A 12,166-nucleotide genomic window follows, 5' to 3' on the forward strand; every position below is an offset into this window, starting at 1 on the left:
TGCAGTTCCCAGAGATCACCTGTCAATCAAAACGTGTCCAGCACTGTGACGTCTTTTTCCTTGGATTTTCTGTTGATGCAGTTTGAGTTTCTCTTTTCTTTGTCTGTTCATCCATGGTGGCTATCGCTGCTCATGCTAACTACCCAGTTCTTCTTCTACTTATTCCAAACAAACTGGAAACGTAAAAAACACTCTTTCCCAGGAAAGATGTACACCTGGTGATTAGAACAGCAAATGTAAAGGCTTTCATGGACTGGCTATAGGTTGAATCACTGTGTAATATCAATGTTGCAGATTATTACTTTAAACTGGTGGTGTCCAAATGTAATTCACAGACAGCCACGCCTGTGTCAGTCAGCGGCGGTGTGTGCATGATAAAAAACAGTCAACCCCTTTTTGTCGCCTCAGGAACCAGAGACTTTCCACCATGCGTCTCTTTTCCCCGATTATCAATTTCCTCCCTGGGATTGACACCTGACAGCGGCTCATCAGAATGGGACATGGGACTCTCCGGCGCGTCGCCTTCTATCTTTTTGCCTGTCTGAATTTACATAATCATTCTAATATCCCAAATGCCCAGGCTGATTCCTGCACAGGGACCTGTCAGTCATCATCAGGGGAAATCAGCCTCGCAGACAGCAGCATCAGTACCGGCAACCTAGACAGTGCACTAACCAGGAAGTTATATTGCCCAAGACGTTCAACTCAGATGGGTATTGGAGACCTACTACTGTACAACGCATTGTAGACAGCTATGCATTGGGACCAATGAATCAAACAAAGTAGTCTGCCTCTTGCACAATAATTGTTTATTATCTGAAAATTTAATCATGAATTGTAAACGCAACACACCTTACCTATCAATGGAAAACTTAATCATGAAATTTGAAAGTGCTACTTACTGGTTAAGCAGTTACTTGCTACCGATTACTTTTTAGGTAAAATAAAAGCGGAGGTAATTTCCTTGCAAAAGGTTGCTCATCAGCTTGTTAGTTTAGTGGGTAGGTAGAGAGAGAAGGAAGATAAAGTTAAGTTAAAGACTCAAGAGCACAGAGATTTAGAAAAAGGACTTTTGACAAATGTGAAATAGCATTATTATGAGCTGAAACTTATACTAGATGAAGTTAAAGATGGGTTAACATTTATTATAAGCATTCAAATAGTGTTCAGTAATGTCTTTATGGTTACTGTAGGCATATTGGGGATGGAATATGGGGAGGAATCAGCTATCAAGGAATGTTAAAGATGGAGCCCAGATTTTTGTAACTGTTTGCTGCTACAGTAGTTATAACAAGTAAACAGCAGTTGTCTAACAGTTAAATCTTTGCTGTCTTAATCTACCAAAATGTGAGCTGTGAGCTGCTGCCCTTAAGAGAGTCCTCAGTTTTCATGACAAAAATGTTTTGTAGCTAGAAATGGGGATTGAAGGTGTTGAGGGGAGCAAAATGATCGTATATAGACGGACTGTAACAGGAAGGCATTGAGTCAATAGGACTGACCTGTCTGATGGTCCTAGCCACCAGGCTCTCCAGTACAGGTCCTCTATCCTCATGTAGCAGATGAACCTCATCCAGGATCAACAGCCGGACGATCTGGGACAGGGCCACATCTCCAACGCTCTTTCTGGTCACCACGTCCCACTTCTCTGGTGTGGTCACCAACATCTGGCAAAAAAACACAGAGACTTTAGGAATGGGAATCAATAACGATTCAATATACTGTAAATCCCTATATGTTACTAGCGATTCAGTACAAGAACAGGGTATTTGCGCCCTTTTAGCCCTGACATCCCTGAAGAAGCGTTGTTTGGAGGGGGTCAGGGGGGTCAACTGCAGGGAGGGAGCTGGTAACCGAGAGACAGAACTTGGTACGTGATGTCCAGATGGAGATCCTTGGGTGGAGGGAGATGGGAGCAGCAACGATGGGAATGCCTTCCTTTTCTGTTTACCACCACTGCTTTTAAAAGAGGTGATCTGTAGTAATGTGGAGTACTGGAGTAATGTGTTCTATTTTCCTAGTCCCAGTTAGCACTCTGGCCGCAGCATTCTGGATGAGCTGAGGCGTACCTACTGTCTTCTTGGGAAGTCCTGAGAAGAAGGCATTACAGTAATCTAATCTGTTGGAAATGAATGGATGGACCAGTTTTTCAGATTCAGACTGGGACAGGAGGCTTCTAAGTTTTGAAAGGTTTTTTTTTTATTTATTTATTTTTTATAAATGGTAAAAAGCTGTCGTAGTAATATTGGTGATGTGATTCTGAAAGTTGAGATCAGCATCCATAATAACACCCAGGTTTCTGACATGTTCACTGTGCTTCAGAGACAATGAAGACAACATGGACTGGATCTCCTGCCTTTGTACTTTAGGACCTATTACTAGGATCTCAGGGTTTTCTTTGTTAAGTTGTAGTTTTCGGATATCCAGTGGTTGATGTCGTTGATGCACCTGACAAGCTCATTTACAGGACTAAGGTTATCTATGGAAAGTGAGATGTACAGCTGTGTATCATCAGCATAGGAATGGTAGGATACATTGTGATTCTGTATGATGGTACGAAGACGGAGTATGTATAGATTGAACAGCAGTGGACCAAGAATTGACCCATGTTGACTTCAGATGTGAAATTGTCAAGAGACACAGAGAAAGCTGTTCCTTTTAAATATGATGAGAACCATTGAAGGACAGGTCCAGATAGGCCAATACCGTTTTCAAGTCGATTTAGTAAAATGTCATGATCAACAGTGTCAAAAGCCACACTCAGGTCTAACAATGCTAAAATAGAGAATTAGCAGAAATTTTGAAGATCATTAACTACTTTGACGAGAGAAGTTTCAGGGCTATGATTAACTCTAAAACCCGACTGGTACACATACAGATTGTGGAGTGATAGGTGCAGTTGTTTACGGACAACTTTTTCAAGTATTTTACAAAGGAAAGGAAGGTTGGAGATTGGTCTCTAGTTGCTAGGCATGGATGGATCTAGATTACTCTTCTTCAGTAAGGGGGTGATAATAGCATGCTTGAGAGAAGTGGGGAATACACCAGACTATAGCCAGTGAAAGACAAAGACAGTCATTATGTTATTTTATTTTATTAGGACAAATTCAAAGTAGGCCTATTTGAGCTGAATGTAATTGTAAAAGCTCCACCTCATTCAGAATTTTCTAAATCTCCTACAAATTCTAAGTTACATTATAACAATTAAAATTCAATATGAGAAAAAAAATTCTAGATATGCATGTTGACTCTGGGAATGAACATTATGTAGTGAGGGACAGATAATCATGGATTTCAAGAGATTCCTTTATTTACTTAAATATGTGCAACACAAAACTATCCAAAGCAAAGGAGCACTCACCGCACACAGCTGCCCCTCCCCCAACAAACACATATGATGATGACGGCACGACTAGGCTCGCTCGTGAGCGCCTACTACTGGTGGAAGTATGTCAGACACTAATGTGCTTGCTCCACGGGCCACAAAACACAGAATCAAACCAAGAGAAAAAAACTGGATGAGCAACTTCTGTTTAAATGAATTTTCCTGTTCATCCTCCATATCTTCTACAAACCTCCTTGCATGTAGCAGACAAGACCCACTGACCATGGCGAAAATCAGCGTTGCTTTTTAAAAAAAAATTGCAGATTGGCTGCGTTCGCCGTCTGCATCTTCAGCGCCTGTGGTGGCTTTACGGATGCCGGTTATCTCAGCCTCAGGCAAGATGCCATTTCAAGGTAGACAGTTCATCAAAATGAGTGACAAGTGTTGGGGCCGGAACTTGAGGGGGAGGCCTCTCGGAGAAAAGTTGCATATTTTAGCTTTAGGTAAGCTAGCATTCTCTTTTATTTAAGATTTAACCCTTGAAATAAATGCCTTGTCAAAGTTCTTTTCAGAATACTTTTTCAGATTCATGGCATCCAGGCCAGGCCCAGCTGCACATAGCTCTTTTAAAATGCAGATACTGGCACCTGAATGAATCATAGACGGCGGGGTCATAACACACTCTAATGACAGACGCATATCATTACGCACACCTTTTGTGCTAGGTTACATTAGTAGCCATCTCTTGTGATCTGTGTCTATCAGTTGTCTATCATTGTCAGTCTATGGTCCACTATATGCAAGACAAATCCATCCAACTAACAAGAATTTTCCATATTGTCATATTTGATTCTATGGTTGGGCTACTGGTATGTGATCCTCTGTCTTGTGGTCCTAATGACCTACAGTGTTTTGTGTAATAGGATCACCTGCATATCATTTGGCTTACCTAAGCTCCTAGCCAGGATATAGTCTATTTAGTTTGTCTTCCCTTTTAAACTAATTATATTCACTAGCATCAAAACATCTCACTTGTATCAAATGTCAATCGACTCCTTCATTGTGGGCTGCTGTGGGCCTATTTTGTCAGTGCAATTCTATTCTGTTTTTCCAAAGAAAAATACAACAATGCATAATTAATGTGTATGTGAGCTGTTTGGCAACCTATCTGAGGGTGTGGAAATTCCTATTAAACACTTTCTGTAAAAGCAGTTCATTAAATCCTCTCTAGTTTGCATTTAAATCAATCCATCCAGCCATTAGAGACTGGCGCGCTCAGAGAAAGAGGAAGCGTCTGCTCCTAATTGGAGCTACTGGTTAATCTAAATGGAAGCCCTGGCATACGGTGCACAGGCCAAAGTGCTTTCTTAATTGCCTCACAAATACACACAAGTAGGCATAGAAAAAATGCCATTGTTTGCCTCAATTGTGTTATTTAGCCTGTTTATCAATCTATTACAGCAGGACTGAAATCAATCTTCTGGATCCGCGACTGATTTTGAGTATTTCAAAGAGGCATTTCTATTTAAAATGTTTTTTAAAGGTGACATTTTTACATTTTGGATCTAGCCCATCCTATTTACAGATGATGGAATTCATACTAGTCGGTCTGGTTCAATTCTACTAGCGATGAGCATGGTGCTTGCTTTGAATTCTTGCAAGGCATTTTCACTCATCTTCAGCCTGGACTGTGGAATGACCAAAAGAACACTGCCCAAAGAGCTCAGGCTGCGCTTGGGCTCATAAGGGGTTAAAAGCTCAGAGATATAGCTAGGCACTAGTCCAAGATGTGCCTTAAAGGTGATCAATAACATTTTAAAATCAATTCTAAATTAACTGGTAGTCAGTTAAGTGAAGCTAAAATGGGGGTAATCTGTCACTTCTTCGTTCCTGTCGGGAGTCTTGCCACATCATTTCAGACTAACTGTAATCTGTATATACTCTGCTGGGTGAGACAGGTTTATAGGGAGTTAACAGTCTGCTGAGCTGTACAAAACACAACCGCACAACTATCTTAACATGTTCGTCCAGACTTGCATTGGAGTCAAAAATGACTCCAAGATTCCTATAATTTGAAAAGCAAGCAAAGATGGTTGCTGGCTCGATCACTAATACTAATGGGCCCAATAACACTACCATCAAAATGATCAGTACTTGGTTATAAGAAATTGAGAGACATTCAGCTTTGAATACTAAACAGTCATGTTAAGTGGCTAACTGCTTGATATTATACAGGTTAACAGACAGGTACAGCTAGGTGTCATCAGCATAGCAACTTTTGCCAACGGAGGATTTTCCCTGCATCAGCCGCTAAAACCATTCATTCAATCAAGTCATTCATCACCTTGAGAAGAGCTGTCTCAGTGCTATGAAGAGCTCTAAAACCAGATTGAAACTTCTAAAACCTTCACTGCTCATAAAAAAAACTCATATCTTTTCCAAAACCATGGACAGGAATGGCAATTTAGAGATTAGTCTGTTATTGTTTAAGAAAAGATAAGGCTTCTCATTCGGGCAGGTACCATTCTCTTTGCATCTGCCTAACCTTGTTTTGTCCGTCGGACTGCCAGATGGTGAAGTGTGATTCATCACTCCAAAGAACACATTTCCACTGCTCTAGAGTCCAATGGCGACGAGCTTTACACCACTCCAGCCTGATCTTAGGCTTGTGTGCGGCTGCTCAGCCAAGGAAACCCATTTCATGAAGCTCCCAACAAACAGTTCTTGTGCTGCCGTTGCTTCCAGAGGCAGTTTGGAACTCTGTAGTGAGTGTTGCAACCGAGGACAGACGATTTGTACGCTCCTAGCTGAATGAGAACCATATTTCTATTAAATGGCACATACTAGCTTACACTAGTCTTTTTATCTATAGTGCTAGATCATATTTGATTGAATTGATTGATTAAACATCCAGCAAATATTCTTTTCATTTCTCATTTATTTTCCCATTAACATTAGAAAATGAACGCTAGCATCAGCCATCCGGAATTGGATCTAGGCGAATGTTGACACTAGACGCTCTCCAGTTCACTCAATGGCTGATGCCTGATTGCAATGCCTGATGCCTGATAAATATATATACTGTACATACAGTATATATCATTGAAATCTGGGGACTATACAGGCCATTGGGGTAAATTGAAGTCACTGTCATGTTCGTGGAACTAGCCTGAGGGTAGACTGTGGCCATAAAGGGATGCACAATGCTGCTGTGGCATTCAAATGATTCTCAGTTGGTATTAAGGGGCCTAATGTGTGCCAAGAAAACATTCCCCACACCATTACACCACTACTACCAGCCTGCACCGTTGACACAAGGCAGGATGGATCCATGGATTCATGCTGTTTACGCAAAATTCTGACACTATCATATGCATGTCGCAGGAGAAATCAAGATTCGTCAAACCAGGCAACGTTTTTCCAATCTTTCATCACGTGCCCACTGTCGCCTCATCTTCTGCTTCAAAGTTTGACATGTTGTCTGCGTTTATCATATATATATATGTTTGTGTGTATATATATTTGTTGTATATATACTGTATATTATATATATATATATACACACACATTTATTTAAGAACCCAAGTCCTAAAAGCATTGCAGCAAAAACTGAACAGTAAATTGACATTCCTGATACATCATGAAGTGCTGTTAAGTTGGACACTATTTAATGTTAACCCTAAACTAAGGAGTTGAGTGGGAGTGGTGAGGTTTTTCCTCTACCCACAGCGGGAGGGTGGCAGTGATGTGTGCAGCCATGCAGAACATGGGCCATGACAGGCCTCCCCCACTAGCAGCACTTAACTACTAATTACTCATGCTGCTGTCTGTCCGTCTGAGCGGAGATCGTCTTAAAAAAAACGTATTACAGGGAGAAACATTCTGGATCTTTACATTAGTGCTAGGACTCGATATAGACTGACATTTATGTAATGACCTTTAATTGTTTTTGCGCTCCCTTTTACTGTTCTTGCCTTACATCCCGTCAACACCCATTTTATGTATTTATGTATTTATTGACGTGTCCCGATGAAGGCAAATATGGCTGAGACATGTCTGCAGCTATTTTGATTTCCATGCACTTGATTTGATTTCGCTTCACCGTTGACATAAAATATGACACAGAATTCTCTCACCCTCCCTGTACAGGAAAACTGTCTGTCTGTGAAGCGGCTCCCCCTTGGATGTCATTAAGTAATATTTCCTTTCTGGACAGAAAAGGAAGAGGGTGCGAAAGTGCCAAGATGCCACTCGCCCGCACATTGGCATCTACATGGCAGCATCCCTCCAAACCCCCTCCGCTGTTTCCATGGTAACTATCACAGCAATGGAGAGAGGAAGATGTGGGAGGAAGAGGTGGGTGGGAGGAAGATGGAGCGGGGAGGTTGGAGAGAGTCATTCACTGTATTGCAATATGTGAACAACTAACGGCTTGTCAAGGCAAACTGAAATAAAAACCTTTTCAATACCGCAGTGGATGCAGGCATATTTGTCTGTGTGTGTGTGTGTGTGTCTGCATGTGTGTATGTGCGTGTGCACACGGCCCTTATGTTCAGTCCTCGTGAGACTAGGACTCACAATTAACAAAACACAAAAAACAGGCAATTACAGAACTGTTCTTTTCTTCTGCTCAATAGAAATGATGTAGGGCGTTAGAAAACTGGAGGGAAAACTTTTAAATTTGATATAATTTCATTCATAATCAGTGAATTAACTCATGGTAGGCTGTTTTAACAGACTGTTCCAGGTAACTAAAACAGATGGCACACCTCAGCCTGTCCTCTTTACTGTGATTCTTTACTGTCTTGCTGCTAAGATCCAAGGTAAACACATTCCTTTAACACTAGGTTTAAAACAGGTAATTAATGGAAGGGCGTCTATATAATTATGACTATTATTTCCTTGCATAATTTTGAAAATCTAACACTGGTTTGTACAGAAAGTGGGTCATTTTGTAAGCTGAGGATCAGACTTTGGAAACCCGCGCCAGCCTCGCCTCCACACAATGCAACGCTATACCCGCCAGACAACCCGTATATATAACCAGTCACTTCCCACAAACTGACCCGACCCGTGTCCCGACCCAAAAGCATGCACATACACTCATGGGCGTCATTTAGGGGTGGCAGAGGTCAGACAGTGCCTATTGTTCTCAATGGCTGCAGGCGAACTAGAGCCGTTAAGTGGGGCGTCAACAGTCGACGCAGGGAACAGACCACCTAAATACAGCGTTTTCTGGCATCCATGAACTGCAGGAGCGACCAGCTGATCTGCTATTCACCTGTCTATCTGCTGTGTTGATGCTTCAAATCTCTTACTACACTAGTGTGCACTAGTGGCATCATACGCCGCACATCAAAAGACGCGTCCATTGATGCCTCCCATCTGTCCCGGGCTTTGCAGGCACTCATTTATCTCTTGGAATTAACCATTTGGAATGCGTATCGGCACACCGGCGTGGATGTTCAATCTTCTCCTCTGTGGTCGCACAGTGCGCCTGCATGACTCCGGTCGGTGACAGTGGGTGACAGCTGTGTTTTTGAAAGGAAAAGGCTATTTTGAATTTGACTTTTTGAAACAAATCTAAGCATATTGGGTAGTAGTAATCGGCCTGTATTCGCAGTCACAACAGTTCATTCAAGATATAAGTGATTTACAGTGGGTCTGTAGTGGTGGTAGAGTATTTTTTATGATGACCCAATCATGGAGATATCATGTACACACATTGACCTGTGCACTAGGCTATATATCTATCTGCCCGCTGGCAATTTGCTTATTCAGCACCACAGAGCGGCATTCAATACAATTCCATGTACAAAAACAGATCCACATTCGGCACATAACCACCTCCCACACGTTATTTAGCTTCTTTCGGTGTCGGCAAAACACAGCGATTACATCCGGAGGGTTGTCTTTATTTACTTCACTTTTCTGTCTTCTATATATATTGATTGTTAGCCTTTTTTATAAGCCGTTAGCAGAAAGGAGGCTAGAAAGAATATAGACCTACACACACACAAAATCATACAGGATACTGCATATTATTATTATCCACACCCGACCTGCAAGTTTTTGACTTTGACTTTGTCGCACCGCCTTTATTCACTCCAGCGTTAATGTCATCTAAACCTGATCCCAGCGCAGGTTAAATCTGAATTCCACATCTATCCCCTCATCCATTCTTGTAGCTGCTAATAGAAATTAGCCCTAACCCTAACCCATTTCTTGTTTGGAAGAAGTGCTTGGGTTCAGTACTTCACCAACATTTCCCTATAGGAGGTGATTACACAGGGCCAATGGCAGGGTCAGACCTCCAACTAGCAGCCCTTTACACTTCATTGCATCCAGACAGGCAGCAGCATGGGAGTCGAGGAGAGACTCGCTCTGTGCCAATCTGAGCTGGTTGCTTTTTCTTGACAAGACTGTTACCCCAACTTCTGACAGGAAAAATATGAAAGTGTGTGTGTGTGTGTGTGTGTGTGTGCGTGTGTGTGTGTGCGTGTGTGTGTGTTGTATGTCAAAAGGGCGTGATGGAAAAAAATATTGAGAGGAGGCTGAGAAGAAACAGAAGACAACCGAGGTTACACTGTGTGGCGTCACTCTAGCCTGCATTAAATGTGGACAGCTCCTTCTCTCAGCCACTTTGTGCAAATGCATTGAGACTGCACAAACAAATGGAAGGAGAGAGAGACAGAGTGAGAGAGACAGAACAAGAGTAAAAGAAAGAGAGATCAGATCAGTCAAACGCTGGAGAGTTGTACTGAATCTGACTAATCATTCTCTTTGTTAAATCTTTTTCACATTACCTGATAGAAATGCAACTTTAATACACCTCTCCAGATTAGCTGGAATTGGCCTCATTTCGGAGGAATGAGCCCCACCACCCTCCACTCCGATCCACCCTCAGTCTTTCCATTTTTGTATTCTTAAGTCCCACGAGGCTTATAAACTTCTAAAGTCTAAGCTGCGCGATCTCTCAAATCCAACTCCTTTGGATTTGATAGATATGCCTGTTCTTGCCAACCTTTTCAGGCTCCCAGTTCAGTCTTTCAGGCTATCCGCCACCTCAACCTCACTCTGAGCTGGCAGAGTCAGTTTCTCTCACTAAATAAGGTGTTCAACCCGTAGCTTCTAGCCCCTTTTCTTTGGCTTCCTCGTATCAAATCCATCCTCTATCTACAACGAACTCCTGCGTATTGGAGTAACTGTCTAAGATATCAGAGGTTAGAATTCGAACGGCCATGAAAAGAATCCGCACACTGCTCAACAATAGGAAAAAAAAGATACTTTTCACTGAGGTGTTAGAAAAATATATTTTCTCTAATAATCCATGCTGTTCAAAATATTAAGTGCAAAGTGCTGAATTGACAAGTGCTGTACAAAATCTGTGTCAAACGTTTTGATCGCATCCTGCTCAGTGACACAATTTAGGAAATCTACCCAACACGTTTATATAGGCTCTGCCTAATCACACCTGGTAACCATTGGCACACATTAGGGCTCAGACCACCAGAACAGGAAATTACATCACACCATACATAGAGCGTAATCATCGCAATAATCACAAGGACATGAAAAGCCTAGATTTCCAGGATAGAGCCTCTCTAATAAGGGGGAACAAGAATTGCAATGATCCTATCGAGGCTTGGGCCAATATTATCGAATATCACGATATTTCCCGCAATATTCAATATCGTGGGAAATATTGCGATATTTTAGACTAAGTGAGTTCCCTTTTCCACAATCAGCCCATTTTTCTGGAAATAGCAGGAATGAGAAATATATACCAAATGGCCATTGTTTCCTCCAATGCTTGAGTTGCAAGATAAAATTTCTAGGCTGTTAATAATAATCATTATTATTATTATAGCCTAGACATTTGATGTAATTTGGAAGAAACAAAATAAAATACACCGCCAAAAAAAACCTGGGGAAAAAAAACTGAAGGAATAATATTGTATATCGCGATATTTTGGCGATATATCAGTATCGCGATATAAAATTTGGGATATCGCCCAAGCCTAACCCTATTAGTACGTCCAAACAGACAATACACATTGGACAAATTCCAGAGAAAACATTATAATTTAGAGAAAACACTGAAGGGCCAGTCATTATCCATTCACATTCCTCTCTCAATAACAAGTTGCCTACACACACACACACACACACCCCTCCTCCTCCCTCTCTCTCCTCGGCCGAATTCGAACGGGCCATTTGGAAGCCCCCGCATTGAGACAAAACATGTAATTGTCTGTTTTGTCTGGTGCTCATTACTAGAGGATAACCGCTTGAATAATCCATTGATTACTCATAAAGAAAGAAAACATCTCATTGACTGACAAACCGAGCATAAAGACCAAATGTAATTGGCTAATTTTCTCATCAACAGAATTATTATTATCACCTTCAGTGTGTGACAAAAAAGGACATTTTGTTTTGTTTTGTTTTTACTGGAGGTATTGTGAAGTCCTGTCTAGGAGGCTGAGAACAGAAATACTTCCCAAGAACTGCAGTTGGCCACACACTGTATTTAGAAACTTTAAATTTCATTCCGAAGGATTTACTTGGGAGTTATGTAGGATGGTTACCCAAATATAGGCCAGTCAGTGTCATCCACATCTGATATGATGGAGTTCTGCAAAACCTGCATTAAAACTGTATCTTCTTTGCACATTTTATGTATTCATTTAATCAAAGATGTTTCTTGCAAATTAATTCTTCATTTAAAGGAGTTTCTCTACCATTGAATAGGTGTGGTGTGTCACTCTGCCTTAAAGAGCTGCTAACCCTAAAAGAATTTCATTAGTATCAATTTCAGTGGAGAGTTTTAGTGTCCCATGA

The 12,166-nt window shown here is 41.4% G+C and overlaps 1 protein-coding gene across 1 annotated transcript in view; it reads right to left on the reverse strand.

The window, feature by feature from the left end:
• The window catches only part of ascc3 (activating signal cointegrator 1 complex subunit 3), a 134,114-nt gene that overhangs the window by 72,897 nt on the left and 49,051 nt on the right, over positions 1-12,166 (reverse strand). Inside the window, exon 11 of the mRNA XM_071902063.2 lies at positions 1,500-1,664. Coding sequence (XP_071758164.1) covers positions 1,500-1,664 — 165 coding nt within the window. The remainder of the gene's footprint in view (positions 1-1,499; positions 1,665-12,166) is intronic.

This window comes from Centroberyx gerrardi, chromosome 12 (genome assembly GCF_048128805.1).
Source record: "Centroberyx gerrardi isolate f3 chromosome 12, fCenGer3.hap1.cur.20231027, whole genome shotgun sequence".
Lineage (NCBI taxonomy): Eukaryota > Metazoa > Chordata > Actinopteri > Beryciformes > Berycidae > Centroberyx > Centroberyx gerrardi.